At 40.0% G+C, this 23,316-nt stretch overlaps 2 protein-coding genes across 2 annotated transcripts; one reads left to right on the top strand and one right to left on the bottom strand.

Annotated features, from left to right (window-relative positions):
• The first annotated feature begins 718 nt into the window (after positions 1-718).
• lyrm4a (LYR motif containing 4 a) lies at positions 719-4,285 on the top strand. Its single transcript, XM_080440072.1, has 3 exons — positions 719-833; positions 2,220-2,340; positions 3,085-4,285. Exons 1-3 carry the CDS (start codon positions 748-750, stop codon positions 3,142-3,144), a joined length of 267 nt encoding a protein of 88 aa, XP_080296198.1. The 5' UTR covers positions 719-747; the 3' UTR covers positions 3,145-4,285.
• A 1,863-nt stretch (positions 4,286-6,148) lies between these two features.
• rpp40 (ribonuclease P/MRP 40 subunit) lies at positions 6,149-17,868 on the bottom strand. Its single transcript, XM_080440558.1, has 8 exons — positions 17,635-17,868; positions 14,986-15,130; positions 13,984-14,052; positions 11,414-11,509; positions 11,049-11,168; positions 10,534-10,729; positions 9,603-9,737; positions 6,149-7,668 (listed from the first exon to the last, which is right to left on the bottom strand). Exons 1-8 carry the CDS (start codon positions 17,749-17,751, stop codon positions 7,470-7,472), a joined length of 1,077 nt encoding a protein of 358 aa, XP_080296684.1. The 5' UTR covers positions 17,752-17,868; the 3' UTR covers positions 6,149-7,469.
• Positions 17,869-23,316: the final 5,448 nt, after the last annotated feature.

The following is a 23,316-nucleotide window of genomic DNA, read 5'->3' as shown; positions in this document are numbered from 1 at the left end:
ATTCTGCTTAAAGAACTACTACTAGAACTACTACTGTAGTTAGTTAAAATACAGATAATAAATGGTGTATTACATTGGTAATTAATGGTTTAGTTTAGTTACAGGCTCACCTTGTATGGTGGCTTTCAACATGCTTTCAACATGAAACCTCTCTTTTCAGAATGAAAATGAAAGAATACTGAAGTTAGTTCTGAATGAAAATATTGATTAGCAGTGGTGGAAAGTAACTAAGTACCTTTACTCTCAAGTACTGTACTGTACTTTTACTTTACTTGGAGTATTTCCAATTTTCAACACTTTTACTTCTACTCCACCACATCTCAGAGGCAAATATTATATTATAATAATATTATATTATAATATTATTATTACAAAACATACATTAACCACTTCAGCCTGATTTAAACTTTGGCTATTTGAAAATAGCAGATACAAGCTCACAACGAGTGACGATGTGATGGATTGTGTGAGCTTGTAGAGCTTGCTATTTTCAAAAGATTTCATATATAATGATAACTTGTGAAACGGGAAATTCTGCATAATGATAATTTTGTACTTTTTTTTAATCAAGTAAATTTTGATTACAGGACTTTTACTTGTAGGCCTACAGTAGTATTTCTACATTGCAGTTGTGATACTTTTCCTTGAGTAAAAATGTGAGTACTTTTTTCCACCACTGATAATGGTACAGTGTGACCAGCAGAGGGCAGCAGAGCAGCAGTGAGTGTAGTAGTTGTGTAAACCAACATGGCGTCCCTGAGCAGAAAGCAGGTTATTAATCTGTACAGAATGCTGATCAGAGAGAGCCAGAAGTTCCCTACTTACAACTACAGGTAAATACATATCACTCATATACTAATATAGCAATACTTTGTAGGAATGTTACACCGAAACTGATGTTTTATGATGTTGGGTTTTGAAGCCACTGTGAAGAGACAGGCTCCTCCTGAAACATGACTGTCACATCATGACAGTCATGGATGAACCTCAACCTGGTGTTTGCACTTTCTCCCTTTGTGGTCCGTACATCTACATAAACGTTCACATTTCAAATATAAAGTGCTTACCTCATGGCCATGGATGTTACAATACTGTACGGGCCCTCAAAAGTACCCGTATCTTCCGTATTGTTCAATAAAAAGCATTTTAATCTGATTGGTGGCCATTTTCTTCGTATTTCCTCCATTATGCTTTCAGCTACGCGACCCTATCGGTTGGGAGGTGTACTGCACTCTGATACGTTATAACTCTATGAGAATATGGACACCGACCGGATTAAAATGCTTTTTATTGAACAATACGGAAGATACAGGTACTTCTGAGGGCCCGTGCATAATTTTAACACCCGTGGCTATGCGTTAAGCACTTTATATCTGAACTATGAACGTTTATGTAGATGTACGGGCCGTAAATGGAGAAAGTGCAAACAACAGGTTGAAGTTCAGCCATGACGGTCGTGACAGACGACCGTCGTGTGATCCATATGGCTCCTCCTGTAAAATGAATGTGTTCACTGTTATACTATTACTTTACTTACATCAACATGTGCATCATGATAACTCACTTTGAGCTCATCTGCATTCAATGTTCGATACAAAATTTGGAGTTTATGAATATTATTTATTTTCCAGAGCAATCATGAGCTGTTGTTGCATCAGAAGTTCATCAGATATGTCCATCCCATTGAAATACATATGTTTTATACTTTGATGTTTTATACTTTGATGTTAATCCTGATGGTCAATAATGAATCCATGCATATATATATATATGTAGGCCTATGTAAGTAGTATTAGGCAGAAGAAAATATCTAATGAATGAAACACCTGTAGTACATGTACTGTCAAATATTTTCTTTTAACTAATGTATTGCAGATATTTACTTGTATATTGTTATGGTGGACATGTTGTAAAAAAAAACGTAGCCTACTATAATAATAATAATAATAATAATAATAATAATAATAATAATAATAATAATGAAATATATAGGAAATCACATTATTTAGGCCAAATGCTTTGCACTGAAGTGCAGATGCTTTCAAAAATGGAATACTTAAAAATAAAAGATAATGAACAGTATACACAACTGTAAAGTTTTGGGAACTTGGAAAGCAAATATATTTCTGGCTTTATGTCCATTTGTTTAAAATCTTGTAGAGTTGGGACTTACACTAATGCTGGATTATGTTTCCGTCTTTGAAATGTTTCTACTGCAGGACTTACGCTCTGCGCAGGATCAAAGACGGTTTCCGGGAAAACATGAAGGTCGAAAACCCCAAAGCTCTGGACGTGCTGTTGAGCCAGGCACAAGAGAGCCTGGCGCTCATCAAGAGACAGGTGTGTGTGCGTGAGTGCGCGCGCGTGCGTGTCAGTATGCACTGTGTGTCTGTTACATCTTTATAACATGACTACCAGTGGTGTAAACTAACTAAATACATTTACTCAAGTACTGAACTTAAATACAGTTTTGAGGTATTTTTGCTTTACTGGAGTATTTCCAATTCTCAGTACTTTTATCTCTACTCCACTACATCTCTGAGGCAAATATTGTACTTTCACTCCACTACAATTATTTGAAAACTTTAGTTACTTTGTAGATTTTGATTATTATTACAAAACATACATTAACCACTTCAGCCCTATATACATGGGTTAGGGTTAGGACATTTGAAAATAGCCGATCTACAAGCTCACAATGCGTCGCGATGCGACGCATTGTGAGCTTGTAGATCGGCTATTTTCAAAATATTCTTTTTTTGAAAACGTGTTAAATTGGGACATTCTGCATAATCGAATTAATAATAATAATAATAATTCGAATTCTGGACTTTTACTTGTAACAGAGTATTTCTACATTGCAGTATTGATACTTTTACTTAAGTAAAACCCTTTGAGTACCTTTTCCACCACTGATGACTACAATGTGGAATAGTCTAAAAGAAACTGCCTGTCTGAATCTCTCTCTCTCTCTGTGTGTGTGTGTGTGTGTGTGTGTGTGTGTGTGTGTGTGTGTGTGTGTGTGTGTGTGTGTGTGTGTGTGTGTGTGTGTGTGTGTGTGTGTGTGTGCGTGTGTGTGTGTAGGTGTTGGTGGGACAGATGTACACCAGTCAGAGGACCATATTGGAGGACATTCATCGTTAACCACTGAAACCCTCTAATCCACCCCATTCGGATGCCATCAATGCATTGAATGGGACATTATCGCCTTTTATCAGACCATTGAATGCGCAAAGTAGGCGACATACTGACCTACCCGCGATTTATCAGACCATTCATTGGGTGTTATCAGGACATACTGACCTACCGACGGAGACGACTTAAAAAGCTATGTTTCGGTTTCGGTTTTCTGACCACACGGCACAGTCTCAAGCGAACTGGAGCCACGCGAGGGACCACCGAGCGAGCTAACGCGAGCGAGTTGCCGTGCCCGAACGTTCCGACGTTCGCTTGAGCCTACTCAGCGCCGTCCCGGTTATGTACCGATAGGCACAGAATCCTAAAATCATGTTGTGGGGACTGCTCCGCCTCCGAGTAGGTCAGTAGCTCCTGATTACGCCCAATGAATGGTCTGATAAATAGCGGGTAGGTCAGCATGTCACCTACTCGCCCATTCAATGGTCTGATAATACGTGATAATGTCCCATTCAATGCTTTGATAGCATTCGAAGCCGGTCTCTAATCTCAATAAATCGGACATGAGTTGGCTCTGTAGCGGCAGCCTACTATTTTCTGTCAGTGTTCCCCCGAGGATAGGGATGCTAGGGTTCAAGGGGTTAAACTGCCACATTAGAAGTGTACCGCACACAGAATGCCGCAGGTTCAATTCCAACAGGTTAGAAGTGTGCCACACGCAGAAACGCTGCAGGCTCAAACCCAGCAACGGAATCAATGCAAACAAACATGTCCGCTCTATGTTAACAGGAAAGTACTGATTTAACTCTTGAGTGTAAAATGTGTTACACTCAGAAAATGCTATTTTATTTGTCATTATTTCATTTTGTCACATTTTCTTTTGAAGTGTTATGTTTTATGATGGATAATGTTTTTTTTTCTAATTTTTTGGACAGCAGGTGGATAGTATTGTGTTAACCCTTTAAGACCGGGAACGCATCTGTGTCATTTTAAGATTTCTTTGGCTATTCAAAAATAGCAGACATACAAGCTCATAGCCCAAAGAAATCTTAAAATGACACGCAGATGCGTTCCTGGTCTAGATGGGTTAAATAAATTGTAAAAAATTGTGTAAAAAATAAAGCCTTGACTCAAACCCAATAGTTCTAACATGTTATCAATGTCAGCAGAAGGTGGAAACCTTGTCTGTCCAAAACTGTTACTTTTCAGGAAATATAATAAATAACCTGTGTTCCAATTGATACGATGTACTTATTATTAAGTCACACGCTGTTAATACTTTTCATTGGTTCAATATTTATAAAGCCACAGACGTAAACCACTTGAAAAATAGCAGACCTACAAGCTCACGTGTTGCATCGCATTTGTTGTGAGGTTGTAAATCTGCTATTTTCACTACTTTTGTGCGTCACAATCATTTTAAACACTTTATCGATGTATACGTTGGCTATTAAAAAAACAGCAGATCTACAAGCTCGCAGCGCGTCACTTCGTAACACGCTGCGAGCTTGTAGATCTGCTATTTTTGGACATTTTTGAAAAATATTGAAAATGTTTGGAAGATTTTGATTTTTTTTCTTTTACATAAATCTGGGGGGGGGGGGGGTCCCTGGCACAGAACATTTTCAGATGGGGGTCCGTGGCCAAATACATCAATTTGGGTGAAAAAGTTTGACAACCACTGACATACGGCAACTTTACTCATGGAGGACAGGTACCATTAGGTTCAGTACTGTTTATTTTCAAACAGAACCACACTGCACAAGGTAAATATAAAAGTAAAATGTAAAAAGGTGATTTCAGTGACTTTGAACGTGACACGGTTGTTGGAGCCAAAACGGGCTGGTCTTGAGTATTTCAGAAATTGCTGATCTACTGGGATTTTCACCCACAACCGTCTCTAGGGCAATGGTTCTCGAAGTGGGGTCCGGGGACCCCCAGGGGTCATGGGGGGGGGGGGGGGGGTACCAGTAGTTAATGTAACGTCACAATCATTTTAACCACTTTAACTATTTTATACTTTAGCTATTAAAAAAAAGCAGATCTACAAGCTCATAGCGCGGCGAGCTTGTAGATCTGCTTTTTTTTTAAGAATCTTGAAAATGTGTGCAAATATTTGAATATAGCATTTTTTAATTTGTTTTTATAATACATGTTTTTACTCAAATCTTTGCTTCTGGGGTCCCTGGAGCAATATATTTGAGATGGGGTCCACGGCCAAATACATATAATTGTGGGGGTCCTTCACATGAAAAAGTTTGAGAACCACTGCTGCAGGGTTTACAAAAAAATGAGAGAAAATATCCAGTGGCCGGCATGATGTATCAAAAGTAGCAGATCTACAAGCTCAAAACGCGTCGTTTCGAGCTTGCAGATCTGCTACTTTTGATGCTTTTGTGTGACGCTGTAGTATGACCAAATAGGGCGTCAATTTACGAAAAGTTGGAATATAAGAGATAGATAGATAAGAGGTTTCTGCCCGACAGCAACGAACTGAGGTATGCAGAAGAGCATCTCTGAACGAACAGCAGGTCTGTCACTGTCAGCTCAGAACAGGAAACTGAGGCTACAATTCGGCACATTAGTTGGCTATTCAAAAATAGCAGATAATACAAGCTCATAGTGCGTCACTACTTAGTGCCACGCTATGAGCTTGTACATCTGCTATTTTTGAAAGATCTTGAATATTTGTGCAATTTTTTTTTTTTAAAGCACATTTTATTTTACTGAAATCATTGCTTCATCGGTGGCCAAATTCATATAATTGTGGGGGTCCTTGACATGAAAAAGTTTGAGAACCACTAAGAAACATACGTTTTTCAGAAAGCTTTTAGGACTTAGAAGACCTTCAAAAAAGAATCAGCATCAGGTCTAATGGATTAAGATGGTTGTGCTTACAGAATCGTAAGGGTCCATTTAGACCCCCTGCATGGCTAAATGGACCCCCCGTACCTGACGTTGAGAACCAGTGTGTTAGATCATGGTGGACAGTGATTGTCAGGTCCAGTCATCATACACATCCAGAAGTGTTTATTTTCAAACAGAACCACACTGTACAGGTTATAGATATGGTGAACTAGAACTGGGCGATACGACATCAAATCAATATCAGATTGTTTATAACTTTTCCCTCAATTATGGTTAATAAAAAAAAAATGCCCCCAAAAAATAGGGGGAAAAAAGTTGAGAAAATAGCCAATCTACAAGCACACAACGCACGCTGTGAGCTTGTAGATCGACTATTTTCGGTATGTTTGTACGCCACCAAATGTACAACAACGTATAATACAGAGTTAAGCGGTTAATCAGAACAATCGATTTAGTCGCTTATGAAACATATATTTGACATTTTCCATGTCGATTCGTTGATATACGAAATAAATACAAATGTATTAAAATAAAAACCTATTGTTTAACCCATTGGTTCTCTATTCAAAAACAGCAGATCTACAAGCTCATAGCGCGGTACCGAGTGCCGCGCTATGAGCTTGTAGATCTGCTATTTTTGAAAAATCGTGAAAATGTGTCTAAACCTTTGAATATATATATTTTTAAAGCGAACATTTGTAACTCAAATCTTTGGTCCCTGAAATAAAATATTTGAGATGGGGGTCCGCGGCCTAATACATTTTGGGGGTCCTTGACATGAAAAAGTTTGAGAAACACTGGATTAACATACATGAGCAAGATGAAGGCGGTTACTGGTTCTAAATATCGGTTAGATATTATTTTCGGTAAACCCATTAAAGCCGGGAACGCATCCGTGTCATTTTAGATTCCTTTGGGCTATTCAAAAACAGCAGGTCTACAAGCTCATAGCGCGGCGCCGAGTGCCGCGCTATGAGCTTGTAGATCTGCTATTTTTGATAATCCAGAAAATGTGTGCAAAATTGCAAATCTTTGAATATATATATATTTTTAAAGCGAACATTTTTAACTCAAAACTTTGGTTCAGGGGGGATTCTACAAATGTCTTCTAAATCCTATCATTTTTATTTTTAAAGAATTATGTCGCTATAATCAGGGGTTTTTCAAACTTTTTCATGTCAAGGACCCCCAGAATGATATGTATTTGGCCGTGGACCCCCATCTCAAAATATTTTGTTCCAGGGACCCCCAGAAGTTGTAACAGAGTTAAAAATGTTCGCTTTAAAAAATATATATATATTCAAAGATGTGCACACATTTTCACAATTTTTCAAAAAGATAGCAGATCTACAAACTCATAGCGTGGCACTCGGTGCCACGCTATGAGCTTGTATATCTATTGAAAAGCCCAAAGAAATCTGAAAATGACACGGATGCGTTCTCGGTCTTAAAACTGCCCACAGCCCCTATGGCGGACAGTCGTCATTAGCTCCTGTCATCATGCACATCCAGTATTGTTTGTTTTCAAACAGAACAACGCTGTACAGGTTCTCTCCTCCCCGCAGGAAGCCGTGTTCTGCCGTGGACCAGGCCACGGGACTGTCCGCGAAGCCCTTCACCGTCAGGGCCAGCCACGAGGTCCCTCTGGGCTGCTCAACGCACTGCCTGATGGAAAATGATAAACAGAGAGAATCATAACACATTCTTATGGGGTCTAGCATTCAGAACTCAGAGCCGAGTTCTGAGACAGTCTAGGTCAGTGGTTCTCAAACCTTTTCATGTCAAGGACCCCCTAATTGACACTTATTAGCTCACTGACCCCCATTTGAAAAGATATGCCAGGGACCCCCATAAGAGAAGATTTTTAGGGCTCTATAGCAGTGATTCTCAACCATTTTAATTTCAAGGACCATGCATTAATTTCAGTTTGACATGCATTAGGCTACGGACCCCCATTTAATGGCATTTCTATCTCTGGGACCCCAATTTATATTGTAAAATCAATGTTAATTGAACTCTGAGAGTGTACAAATGGAACCACATGGACCGTTAGGGTCCATTTGGTTCCATTTGTACACTCTCAGAGTTACAGACCCATAAGGGTCCATTTGGTTCCTATAACTATCCATCATTTAGCTGGGGACCCCCTGGAACTCCCTCAAGGACCCGACTTTGAGAACCAATGGTCTAGATGATATAAGAATTAATATTGGTTAACATTAAGATTGGTTTTCCTCTATAGAAACAGGTCCTGTTTTTCTTTTGCCGGCAGTTATTCAATCTGTCATAATGTCTGTATTTTACTATGGTGATGTGCTGTACATGCATGCTTCACTCTCCACACTGAAGCCTCTTGAAGCAATCTACCACAGTGCCCTACGTTTTATCGCTGGTGATGATTATCGCCCCCATCACTGTATTTTATATGATAAAGTGGGTTGGCCATCTCTCGCAGTTCGTAGAGAGCAACATCGTATGTTATTTATTTATAGGCCTTGTGTGGTAAGCTTCCTTTGTACCCATCTTCACTTTTAGAACCAAAGGTTACTGGACATTCAACACGTTCACAAACACACATTAGATATACCAGTCCACGCAAAAGCAGTGAACAAGGAAAAACTGCTTTCATGTATTATGCTCCAAACAAATGGAACAAACTTCAGGACTCTCTGAAACTGGAGTGATTGGTATCAATAGAGACATTAAGGGTGCTTCTTGAGGACACACTACATAGTAATTGCACCCGTTTCATGTAACACTATGTTTATTTGCATCTGTGACGATTGTAATATGATTCAAACGTTTGTTATTGTTTATCACTATGTATGTGTTTTTATACGCTGTTATCAGGGCGTCCTTGAAAAAGAGAGCTTGCTCTCAGTGGGCTTCCCTGAATAAATAGTGGAAAAGAATAGAATATATAACTTTCTTTGAGAGCCCTTTGAAACCAAACAAAGCTAGGCATTAGTTGGAGGATGCAGCAGCTTTTAGGGTTAGGGCGGCAGTGGCTCAGGCACAGCGCCCGGATGGGAACTGCAAGGTTCCCAGTTCGATCCCGGGCTCCCCCAGAGTTAGTGTCGAAGTGTCGATGAGCAGGTTGGTGCCTTGCATGGTTTCCTCCGCCATCGGTGTATGAATGTGTGTGTGAATGGGTGAATGTAATGCACAATCTATGTAAAGCAATTTGGATAAAAGCGCTATATAAATGCACCATTTACCATAAATGCACCATTTACCATTAAAGGGGCATTTCCACAAAACTAGAAACTGTATTGAATTGAAGGTTCATGAAAGGTGGCTAACCAGAGGAGGGTAGTAATTAGTTAATAGTTACATTTTACTTTAAGTAGCCTTTTAAATACATTGTACTTGTAAGAGTAGTTATACTGCCACATACTTTTCACTTCTACTCAAATATACTTTAGAAAAAGGATGGTAGATAATAGATGAAAGTATTGATGACCTCAGTGGGGTGACCAGATGATACGTATATATCTTCAGGTAGATTGTATTGTCATTTGTATACTTTGCATTGATAATGGTAGACAAAGTATAGATACTTCCGCAGGGGGATAGATATTAGATAAAGTATTGATTACCTCAGTAGTTTGATCAGATTGTAGACATCTTCCGGTAGGATGAGTCCGTTCACACTGCACAGTAAGGTGCTGTCACACACACTGTGTGGTTCTGGACACACGTATGTAGACAGGAAACTGCTGGACTCGTTGTCACTAAAAAACAAACAATCAAAAACATTCATATTAATGAGTTCAATGAGACAATCACCCCTGTTTATTAACATCTCACGTCAGGTCTCAGCTTGTGTATTAATTGTGGATACATTTTCGTCCCAAATACATATTTTTACGTCCCCGGGACATCGGGACTCCCTTAGTCTCGAGCCCTGCCCGAACAGTTATTTTTTCCCTTTCCTGAAAAGCTAATTCGGCTATTTTCGACGCTCCAAACTTCTTCTTTTTTCACGAATCGTCTCTATGTAGTGTCCTGGCACTCACACATGCACTGCTTGTCACTTATGAAGGGAGGGCGAGCGCTACACGCAAACATATTTTTTTTTCCTTTACGTCTGTCTTTTTTTGAAAAATCGAATACAAAAATTATAAACAAAATTGGCCCCGTCTACCAAAACAAACAGTGAAAACACCAAAATACAGTGAGAGGGCAATGGGTTCCTGCAGGTAAACAAAACCACAATACTCCAGTGGCTGATAACTGCTGCTATAGAGGGAAATGATGGGTAAAAATGTACTTATTGTTTTGTTGTATAAACACAGGGGAAAGCTGCATACCTATTTCTTTAATGACACTATTCAGTTGGTTCGTTTGGACTTGCTAAATATATATATTAAAATATCTATTCTGCACATCAGAGAAGTTGCTCTTCTTGGCCGTATTCCGCTTCTTGTGATTGGTACGACCATAATCTGGGCTACTTCCTACATTAGATTGGAAATTTTAATAATCACAGTAGTATGTGTTTTAATAGTAAATAAAACCACTTCCTACCAACTGACTCCGCCCTCAACACAGCCCAGCCACTCCAGGAGGCTCTGAGTGTCACATGACTTCAGCTCCTCCCCCGCCAGTTGATGTGATTGGAGGGTTGGGCAGGGTAGGTTGGACAGACAGCGTGTCCTGACCTCAGGTCTGTGTATTGTCCAATCACAATGAGACAGGAGACTCTGCAGGGCTCCGCCCCCATCTGGAGTTGAAACACAAAAAAGTCACACACAAAATATATATATATATGTATGTGCATATATGTATGCTTGTATGTATGTATGTATAACTAGAGAGAGAGAGAGAGAGAGAGAGAGAGAGAGAGAGAGACACAGAGAGAGAGAGAGACACACACAGAGAGAGACAGAGAGAGATTCCTATTGTTCTGGTAGAAGAAAAAAGTGTGTGTGTGTGTGTGTGTGTGTGTGTGTGTGTGTGTGTGTGTGTGTGTGTGTGTGTGTGTGTGTGTGTGTGTGTGTGTGTGTGTGTGTGTGTGTGTGTGTGTGTGTGTGTGTGTGTACCATGTCTTGCTAACAGGAAGTCAGTCTTCAGTTGGACTCTGTCTCTGAGCGCCGTCAAAACTCTCTGATAAAACTTCTGTCCAGGAGACATTTTGCCGTCCTTCAAATTAATATTCACCACTGTAAAATACACATATTTACATTTATATTCACCACTGTAAAATACACATATTTACATTAATATTCACCACTGTAAAATAAACATATTTACATTAATATTCACAACTGTAAACACAATAATATAGTGACGCATGACATCATGCTGATGACTCACAATTTAACTGTTTTTATAAATGTCACATTGTGTGTTCATGACAGTGTGTGTTGTTGTTATAAATGTGTGTAGGTGACAGACAGGAGCTCACCGTATCTGCCGGTGTGTCTGTGGTTGTAGCGAGATGCCTTGCCTTCCAGTCCAAGCATCTCATATGTGTCCTTATCTACAGACAGTATTAAATGACCTGCAAACACGCACACGTATACACACACACACACGCACACACACACACACACACACACACACACACACACACACACACACACACACACACACACACACACACACACAATATATAGAACACAACATAATAACAGTGGTGGAAAAGGTACTCAAATCTTTTACTTGAGTAAAAGTATAAATACTGCAATATAGAAGTAAAAGTCTGGAATTAAAATCATGTATATCTGCAAAGTAACTAAAGTTTTCTAATATTGTAGTGGAGTAGAAGTAAAAGTATAGACAATTGGAAATACTCCAGTAAAGTCAAAGTTCCTCAAAATTGAACTTAAGTACAGTACTTGAGTAAATGTACTTTACACCACTGCTGTTGGGCAAAAACCTCTCATCTGCATATTTAAACTTTTTGTTTCTTCGTAAAATTAACGTCCTACTTGATCATACTACAGCGTAGGCCTGTCCCCGACGGTACACACTGCAGGACATTTGGTCCGATAATGCTGTCTGCGACCTTTTTTGGCGCTCGCCGACAAAACCTCCCGATCTGACGCAGATCGGCGAGATAATGCTCGCTGTGTGTGAAAGGCACAGTGACACGATCTGGCCGCGATCATCCGCTCTGGGATGGCTTTGCGACCGTTTTCAAATATCTATCTGGTTAGTTATTCGGCCCTGTCGCAGACAGGAGATCGGACAGTATCATACAGTATGAAAGGGTCTGCGAGGAGATCCACGCTACAGCCAATGAGAGCACATTACAGCCACCGTGGCTAGGGGAGCGTCGCTGGATCTGACCACAACAAACAGTCCCTACCGCAATATTACCGTCCAGTCCTGTATTAAGTTAACATTATAAAACAAAATGAGAGAGTGAGCGAGCCTGGTGGGCTGTTTATTTTAGAGGAATTGTACAGAGAGACAGAGACAGAGAGCGAGAGCGAGAGCGAGAGCGAGCTCTGTGTGTGTGTGTGTGTGTGTGTGTGTGTGTGTGTCTGTGAGTGCAGCATGCGTTTGACACACGCTGTGTCTGAACAGCGTTGCCAGATGTTGCGAGAGAAATAAGCAACCAGGTCTATGAAAACAAGCCCAAGAAAAGGCCACTTGAGCACTTTAAACCTATTTACAAATACATTGGATATTTGAAAATAGTCGATCTACAAGCTCACAACGCGTCGCAGCTATTTTCAAAGAAAAATCTTGAGAAAATTGTGGAATATTTTCCAAATCCACACAAACCTTGTATAGGGGTCTATGATGGCACAACATATTTTCAGAAGGGGGGGGGGTCTGCGGACAAATACATATTATGTGTTGTTTAAACCACTGGTTTAAACAACATTAGGAAACAAGGCCAAATAAGCAACTACACAAATAAGCCCCAAAAACGCACCCTGCAACAACCAATATTTACAAGCAACTCTACAGAAAAACAAGCCCAAAGTAGCTTATAATAAGCGGACATGGCAACGCTGTTACTGAGTTTCATTGCGCACTTTTAAGCTGGTTGACTTGTTTCAGAGAGAGAGAGAGAGAGAGATACATACAGAGAAATAATGATTTAATTTCAACAATCAATAGCGTCCTGTCTCGGTCTCGCGCATATCACGGGAGCTGTGCACGTTTTCATGAGACGTCGGTTAAAATGAATTGGAATAAAAACAAACGTATGTATCGGGTCTGGATAGCATCCTAGTGAACTATCCTACAGTGTGTGATCCCTAGTCGGTGATCAATCGTATAGTGTGAAAACCACAAGGATATGTGAGAGACGATTTCAAGAAATATACTCATGCAGTGTGTTATGCTTAACGATCAGATGACCCCCCAACCACTTTAAGGTCCTGCAGTGTGTACCTGCCCTAAGGATTTGTATAGTCGAATCTGATTGGCGACTAATTGCCAATAGTCGACTGGCAGTCGACTAAGGACACCCCCCCCCCAAATAAAAAAAGAATCAGTCTGATTCGATGCCAATCTCTCAGTCAAATCATGCAAAAAATATGTTATGCAATAGAGGAACATTCCATTTGGGCTGTAGGGGTGCTTAGTGTCTGATTTAACATATACTATTGGTTTCTCCCAATACATCATGATGTATATCCTATTTTTGGCAAACTATTAGTTAATTAATATAAAAAACTAGGCCAATCTCTCAAAAAAAAAGTTTATATAATTCGACTAAGAGATTGGCAGTCGACTCAGACACCCCTCGACTAATTAGTCGACTATTCGACTACCAGAGGTCAGGCCTACTACAGCGTCACACAAAAGCATCAAAAGTAGCAGATCTACAAGCTCGAAACGCTGCGCGAAGCGACGCATTTCCAGCTTGTAGATCTGCTATTTTCGATGCTTTTGAATTTGAATCCTGAAAATGAACAGTTTTGGAGATATGAGTTTTCCACCTGACCGAGACGATACTGCATAATGATAAATATATAACTTTAAGTAAAGAAATAACACATAAGTCACGCGAACCTGAAGGTAGCAGTGCGATCGTGTTGTCTTCATCTATCCTGGTCTGGTGGGAGAGGCCGTACGTTCCTCCTATTAACACAAGAATAATTATTAGGCAGTGGTGGAAAAAGTACTCAAGTGTTTTACTTAAGTAAAAGTATCAATGGAATGTAGAAATACTCTGTTAGGGCGCGCTCCCACCAAAACATGGTCGGCTAGCGTTAAACGCAGGTTGTGCGTGGCCAGAGTTTTTTGCAGCCAGCGGATTCTCAAAAACGGGAGTGACGCACCTGTCACTCACTTTCAAGACCCTCCCCGTAGCCCGCACCGCCTTCTGCCTTGAGCACCATGGTGCTTCCTGAGTCTTGGGACGGTCCGCCTTCGACTCACCCGATTGGACAGAGGGGGAAAATCAGCTCCTGCCTCCAGCAGTTTTCTGCTTCAAATGGACAAGTCGTGCAGAGCGGATAAACGCAAGGTCTGCGCGGCATGCGGAAAGATCCGCTCTTGCGTGAATCCACGCATTTACATTGACAAAGCATTGGCAGATTCTGCCCCAGAGGTAAAATAAAAGTGCTATGGGAGAGCGCCCTTTCTAAATTTACTTGAGTAAAAGCACAAAAGCATTGGCGTCAAAATGTACTTAAAGTACCAAAAGTAAAAGTACTCATTAGGCAGAATGTCCCATTTCAAGTTTTCAAAATGTATAAAAAAATCTTTTGAAAATAGCAGATCTACAAGCTCACAACGCGGTGTGAGCTTGTAGATCTGCTATTTTCAAATAGCTGCAACATAGAACTTAAGTGGTTAATGTGTGTTTAGTAATAAAAATCTAAATCTAAAAAGCAACTCAAGTTTTCAAATGATTGTAGTGGAGTAAAAGTACAATATTTTCCTCTGAGATGTAGTGGAGTAGAAGGAAAAGTATTGAAAATTGGAAATACTCCACTAAAGTAGCGTTTGTGTGTGTGTTCGTGTGTGTGTGTGTGTGTGTGTGTGTGTGTGAGGGCGTGCGCGTGTCACCCTCGTAAACGGCATTCTGCAGGAAGTGCGGGTCCAGCAGTCTGTAGACAGGAAGCTGCGTGAGCAGATAGAAGGAGCTCAGGTTGTTCAGGAGGTCAGACAGCTCGGGGGGCAGATCGGCACACTCTGGAACCAACAGTGACACCTGGTGGAAAGTCACAGTCGTCACACAAATCACACCATCCGCACAGTAAAGCTTACACCTGTACGGGTCCATTTGGTTCCATTTGTACACTCTCAAAGTTAGAATTAACACTGAGGATTTTACAGTGTAGATTATTATTATGAACAGTTTTTTGAAAAAAAAAAAAATCATGATTTTTCAAAAATAGCAGATCTACAAGCTCATAGCGCGAGCTTGTATATCTGCTATTTTTGAATAGCCAAAGAAATCTAAAGTGACACAGATGCGTCCCAGGTCTTAAAGGAGAATTCCGGACATTTTAAGTGTTATCTTTGATGTCTCGTTACTCACCTACCGACGTAAAAAGTGGCGTTCTTTTTTTCCAGAGATTCCCCTGTCGTCATTTTTTAAACCCCCTCCGTTGTCATAATGGGAGCGCGTGGCTTAGGGAAAATCCAGAACCTGGCAACTTGGTGTTGCCAGGTTGAGAAACAAGCAACCAGTGTTAAATCGTTCGCCATTAACGGTAGCCTCTCAGGAACTTTCAGCGCATGTTTGACTATCATGAGACTCTACAATGAGTAGTAGTAGAGAAAAAAATAACTTTGCATCGGTTATAATAGACGAATTTCCCTAAGCCACGCGCTCCCATTATGACAACGGAGGGGGTTTAAAAAATGACGACAGGGGAATCTCTGGAAAAAAAGAACGCCACTTTTTACGTCGGTAGGTGAGTAACTAGACATCAAAGATAACACTTAAAATGTCCGGAATTATCCTTTAATGGGTTAAATGTAATGTATGGACCCTATGGTGTGGACGCACTAGCCGCAAGCAACTCTTATTTTTTAATATCTGGAATCTAGAGTTGCAATACCAACCCTTGACAGCTCATACATCCAAACAGAAATCTGATTGTATTAAACAGCGTTAAAACTCACCAACATAGCAGCTGTACGGAAAGCTTAAATTATCCTCTTTCTATCTGCAAAGATTCTGTTTCATAAAAATCCACCATAGACATGTCATGAGCTACTTTCTGTCAATATATTACGTGCAGGTGATTCTTTTTTAGTTTGGAAGTGCTCGTTTTCAATAACGCAACGTCTCACACGAAATTGCACATAATGCAATGTGCAATTTCGTGTGATTTCCAACGAGCACTTCCAAACTCCAACAACACTCCGAAAAATTATCTCAGGTCTGCACGGAATGTATTGACAGAAAGTAGCTCATAACATGTCTACGGTGGATTTTTATGAAGCAAAAACTTTGCAGATAGATAGAATCAGAGTCAATCTGTATTGTCACGTCACAGTACAAGTAAGGTGGGTGAAATTCTTAGTTGTGCAGGCTCAACATTGCAGTTAAAAGAGATAGATACTAAATAGTCATCTCATAGAGAGAGAGGAGAGGCATAAAGTGCATAATATGACTAATCTACATAACACAATAATGTGACTAAAGTACATAATCAGAGGATCATTCAAGCTTTCCGTACAGCTGCAATGTTGGTGAGTTTAACGTTGTTTAATACAATCAGATAGGACTTTCTGTTTGGATGTGTGGGCTGTCAAGGGTTAGTATTGCAACTCTAGATTCCAGATATTATAAATAGGATCTAGAGTTGCTTGCGGCTAGGTAGTTACATCATAAATGACCAGAGCTGAGCGCCAGTCACAGCTTTTAATTATTGAGATTATTATGACATTGATAAAAAAAAAACTCAATTCAATAGAAATTGAATATGTGGAAAATGAGAGCGTTCTATGACTGCATATTAAATGTAATGTATGGACAAACAGCAGAACTGCGGGTTAGAATAAGATGTATAATCCATCTCTATATTTATTATGTTTACATTTACTGGAGCTTTTGTTCACTATTCAACATTTAACAGTTGTGACTGTCTTTTTTTTAAATATATGCCATCACCATCTGTGCAGAACTAAGTAATATGAAGTGTTTAATTAAAAAGCCAATATGTGTACTTATCAGTGGTGAAAAGTAACTAAGTACATTTACTCAAGTACCGTACTTCAGTACAATTTTGAGGTATGTTTTACTTTACTCGATTATTTCCAATTTTCAGTACTTTTACTTCTACTCTACTTACATCTCAGAGACAAATATTGTACTTTTACTCCACTACAATTATCTGAAAACTTTAGTTACTTTGTAGATTTTGATAATTACTATAAAACATACATTACCCACTTCAGCCTTATATACATTTTGGCCATTTGAAAATAGCAGATCTACAAACTCGATGCGGCGCATTGTGAGCTTGTAGATCTGCTATTTTCAAAAGATTTGTATACATTTTGAAAACTTGAAATGGGACATTCTGCATGAGTACTTTTGGTACTTTAAGTACATTTTGATACCAATACTTGAAGTATTTTTACTCAAGTACATTTAGAATTCTAGACTTTCACTTGTAACAGAGTATTTCTCCATTGCAGTATTGATACTTTTACTTAAGTAAAAAATAATGTGAGTACTTTCCCCACCACTTATATTACCTGGTAGTTGAAGTAATGCTCTTGGACCTGCTTGCTGAGTCTAGACTTCTCATTTTCAAAACTGGATTTTTCACAAACCAACACACTTCTGGGAGTCTTTTCTAGCTCTGTGGCCATTATTACAAGCAGCTGCACGTCTAAACTGTTAGATATTATCAATAGATATGTTATTATTAGTAATAGATATTACTATTTAATTCACGTGTTCACTTCGAACGTAAAACACAACAAATGTGTGTGTGCTGGTCAAATACTTCCGGGTCGTGTGTCAAATGTTCTAAATACATTTCAAAATAAAAGCACATCAGACACGTTAAAGACTTACACAAACACAACACCAGAGGGAGCTCCACAAATCAACTGTAGCCATTTTGGCTACATTCTGTGCTTTTTTTCCCAAACTGTTAATAAAGTATTTACTGTAGGAGGCTATAGTCTCTCTCTCTCTCTCTCTCTCTCTCTCTCTCTCTCTCTCTCTCTCTCTCTCTCTCTCCCCCCCCCCCCCCCCCCCTCTCTCTCTCTCTCCCCCCCCCCCTCTCTCTCTCTCTCTCTCTCTCTCTCTCTCTCTCTCTCTCTCTCAAACATAAGTGTGGGGGTCCCCACTCCCCATACGATTTTTGGGGGGGTCCCTATGATGACAATGAAGTGACGATTTAAGGACTTTTAAGAAATGTTTAATACCTAAAAATAAAATAGAGAAAGAAAAGAGATAAGACCATTTACTGCATCAAAGGTAATCTACAAACTAACACTATAAAAAGCTGGTCAAACATTTTGAAAATAGCAGATCTACAAGCAGATCTACAAGCAGATCTACAAGCAGATCTACAAGCTCACAACGCCTCACGTTGCAGGCGTTGTGTGCTTGTAGATCTGCTATTTTCATAATATTTATCTGTGGAACCGAGTCAAACAAAATGTAACTCCTAACAATTCCAAGTGCTTGTCAGGGTGGGGAGTCCCCAGTTCAAATATGATTATTTTGGGGGGTCGCAGCATGAAAAGGTTGAGAACCACTGTGTTACTGAACAGACACTCTAATAGCAATGATTACTATCACAAGTTTTATGGGGAAAACTAACTAATTCACACACTTCTTTACACCTGTAAACCTGTGATGTAAGGATGTAGTTGAGTTAAAAAAAAAAAAAAAAGGCAGGCTAATTATTATTATTAATATTATTAGAATACAATACACACGGGGTGCCTTAAATATTATAATATGCATTACAAAAGCGATATCAGCGTTGCATCATTTCGTTTAAAGTACTGAGAATTGGAAATACTCCAGTAAAGTAAAAATACCTCAAAATTGTACTTAAGTACAGTACTTGAGTAAATGTACTTAGTTACTTTACACCAACGCCCATATAGAACCACAAACAGCAATTATTTTATCTGTTTTAACACTGAAACCATGTGTCAAATTCATCTTCGCCGTTAGCCTTAGATCAAGACTATTGTAGATGTATTTTATCGATTTTAATTTAATATATTTATTATTTATGTTTATATCTACGAGATAACCCCCCTCCCCCCCCCCCAGTTTGCCCTGGAATGTCACCAGTAAAGGTCCTTGCACACTGGTGCGTCTTTTCGTTGCGTTTTTTTTTTTTTCATTGTTTTTTCAATTTTTTTCATTGTTGTAAAAAAAACGCAACGAAAAGACGCACCAGTGTGCAAGGACCTTTAAGCCTGTATTTCTCCAAACATTAGTGAGGGAAATATGTAACAAAAAATGAATCAGTTGTTCACTTCCGGCAGAAAGTGTGAAAATTTGCATATGGCATGTTTGAAGTATGCTGATTTCAAATTTTGCCGGATCCAAGCACTTTTCCCATGGGATCTGGTCGTAAAATGAGAATTAAAGATGGCCGCCAACGTTTTTGGTTCAATTAGGTTTTGTAATCCAATCTTTGACACCTCATCACTTTTGAATGTGAAACAAGTTTGTTTTGATAAAATCCAAATTGTAATGCAGCAATACTTTGACATTTTCAGTTTCTGTAGATTAATTTAGCAGATTACGGTCTGTTTTATGGCAAATTTGATTGAAACCAGTGTTACTCCAAAGTGCTTCATCTGAGCCTCATGATGTTGGTGTCTCTACCTATGTTTTCAGGGGTATTCTTTCACATGAGATCATATTACTGGGTTCACACTTATTTAATATTTTTGTAGCAACAGTGAAAACTCATTCTTCAAAAATAGCATATTAGATGGTTGACAGTGTATGTAACGGACCTTCAGGAACTTCCAAATGATTCCCCAGATACCCATCGTGAATTTGTCAAGGGGAACTTTGTCATCGCACAAGTTCTCTGCTTTGGCACACGATCAGATGCATGAACAGCAGAACACTATTGTGAAAGGTGATGGCGGAATAGTTGGAATTACTGAGAATGAGGGGGCTCTTCGCCGGTGGTTGGTGGCTGGTCCCGAAATAGCCAGGATCCTAAATGAGTTTGAAGACCAGTTTCAGGGACGGAGGAAAACTGATGTCCGCCACCACGAGCAATCCAGAAAGCCTTTGCATCAGATCTCAATAATGCAATCAGTACGTTCGAAAAGCTGGGGAATCGATTCTCAGAAGACAGTAACGACTTGTATGTGCTTGACACCAAAGTCATCATGCCTGATGAAGTGGTAGCCACAGTGCGATCTGTGGAGGACATTGGCAAAACACAATTTGATGGATTTGTAGAGAAGCGAATCAAGGATCCTTCTATCAATTTCTATGATAACATTGCAAAGAACAATCACCTCTGTTCAAATCAAAGCTGAGGAAAACATCTTCAAAGTCTCAGGTGAAGATAACAAGTATGAAGAGTGACGTGCAGCTGTTTTCACGAATGTACATTGCTAGCCAAGCTAGAGATGGTGATCTTGACACATTCTTTGAACACGAGTGCCATGCGTGGCCACCGGCATTGGCTGAAGGTATCAATACAATGTGCCCACCAATCGGTAAAGCTGATCTCTTGCCCTGTTTGGAAACTTTAGCACCAAGTCCTGGTGATACCCCCAAAGGAGTAGTTTGTATTTTTGATGGTGCTGCCTTAGTCCATCAGTTATAGCCTAAGAAGTGTAACAGTGTGGTCAGTACATTCGGTGACTATACAGAAACAGTTCCTTCCGTACATTGCACGAAAGTTGAATGAGGAGACTGTGACGCGTGTTGATGTGGTGTGGGACACGTACAGAACGGACAGGAAGGAACCAGGCTCAAGGAAGGAACCAGGCTTGGTCGTGGCATCGGCATACCACTCCATGTGACTGAACAGACATCCGTGCCACGAAACTGGAGCAGCTTCCTTCGAGTAGATTCCAACAAAAATACATTATTCTGCTGCTCTAGAAACAATGGTTGTTCCAGATGGGAAAACACTTCTCACAACCTATGAAGAAGCCCCCCTTCTGATGTTTCTCAACTTCAACCATGTACATACACATGAAGAGGCTGATTCGCGAATGTTGCTACATGCCTGGCACGCCTACCAGCGGGGGAAGAAAGTGAACGAGGCACGCAAGCAGCTATTTGCTCATGGAAATCGCAAAGTGGAAAATATTCCACCCACAAAGGAGGCACTTCGTCAACATGTGAAGAGAGCAGTATTTCAAGCTGGTCACATCTGGGGACAGTCCCAAATTGCCAACCCAGAGATTCCTTCACCTGCAGATTGGGGATGGGTGAAAAGTTAGGACGATGGCTGGTGTCCATTTTGGACGGTGATGGCAGAGGTGGCGTCAAAAGGGTGTCGAGGGCTGATCAAATGCATGTGTAAAAAACGGTGTGCTGGAAAATGCAAATGTTTTGCGGCTAATCTACCATGCACAGAACTATGTTTCTGTTCAGGACAATGCTTCCAAGAAGAACAGAGTAGGACAGATTAAATAAACAAGTTAATGAGAAATAAATGTATTGTCCCACAAGTGGAAAAGCTCTACGTCCTCCCGGTGGGGGCTCCTCACTGGCAGGTGAGTCAGTAGAATACAACAGCAGTGACAACACAGTGTGTGTGGGGAGGAATCAATTGGCATAATGACTAAATTTAGACTGGGCAAAACCTATAACAATTCGATAATAGGGTGTACCAAACTTTTCTCAGTTGATTCTTATGTGTTTTTTCCCGTAGAATCCATTTCTGCCATGTACATTTTTGTATTGTGCATTTGTATTGTGTATTAATTAGATAATTAGCATATTTGCGGCAAATATGCTAATTATCTCATTAATAAGTCAGACGCTTTGGTCTGACTTCTTGGATCCGGCAATTTTTGAATTCAGCACCCAAAAATACCCCTAGGTGCAAAATGTCACACTTTCTGCCGGAAGTGAACAACTTTTTCACATATTTCTTCCACTACATGTACAAAGGCTAAATATAAGGTGCTTAGTTACCCGCTTGCCCCAAATGTTATCTAGGTGTCCGGAGTATTTGTGCAATGTAGAAGTCCATATTTTTCAATTAAGAAGTGTTTTAATCCCGTCTGTGGCCGATTCTGTCGGAAGTTCCCAATGGGCGGTAGTGACGAGGCGCATCCGGTGAAAGCCGAAATTACACTTAAGAAAGTAAACGAGGGGGAAAAATGGCGTTCGGCCACAGACGGGATTAAAACACTTCTTTATTGAAAAACGTGGACTAATACATTGCACAAATACTTCGGACACCTAGTTTTTAGAATGAAGTTTGCGTTTGGGGTTTCCTTTTTCTTAAAGATAATTTTTTTGGGCCTTTATTGATAGGATAGTATAGTTTGACATAAATTGGGGAGAGAGATAGTGACATGCAGCAAAGGGCGTAGGGATCGGGACTCGAATCCGCAACACGCTGTCAGGCTGCTTTGGAACCTATGTGCCCGGACCGCTACGACCGTTGCCATGGCAACCTCTTAATACCTTTAAATGGGACTTGGGCAATCATTTTTGTAACCCGAGTCTGAAAGAGGTGGGCGGGGTGGCCGACAGAACAGCCGATGGAGAAGCCTTTCCATTAAATGGGGATTGTACAATTCCACCCCATTGAATGGGAACATTTGGATGAAATTCCTTTCCACTGAATGGGGTGATTCATAGTAGGCCTAGATCGGGTGAATAGGGAGTCTCGGCCAGTCTAAGAGGTCATATTGATGACATCAGTGTACTCCATGTATGGGCGGGTTTATCAATATTTATTTAGATCCGCTGATCTGTCGGGTCCACGCCGATACAGAGCTGAGTTTAGAGTCGGTCGGTGCCATATATGGGCACGCCCATGAATTAATATAGGGATCATGGTGGGTTGTGGACAACGAAATCTCCAAATATGCCTATATATGGGCGTATCGGTCGGATCAGCGGTCATGGACAATCACCTATCTAACCGAATCGACGCCGGGCGCGGCACACCCTCAGGTCGTCTGAGACACTCACCTCGAGATACGTGAACTACAGTTATACACACATGACGGACAGCTAGAGATTTCGCACATTTATAGTAGGATTAGAAATGCAATTCCTAAAAATATATATTAATGCTATATATAGATACCTATTTAATAATGAAGATTTTCCTCTTTTTATGTAGTATGTATATATTTTTTATTTCTATACCATATGTGTATGTATTGTATGTATATGTAGGCTATGTTCCATGGATATACCTCATTCTACTTGGATGTTTCTGCATGTTTAAAAATAAA

The sequence above is a fragment of the Gymnoscopelus braueri genome (genome assembly GCF_963280865.1).
Source record: "Gymnoscopelus braueri genome assembly, chromosome: 10".
NCBI lineage: Eukaryota > Metazoa > Chordata > Actinopteri > Myctophiformes > Myctophidae > Gymnoscopelus > Gymnoscopelus braueri.
This window is presented reverse-complemented; position numbering and strand designations above follow the sequence as displayed.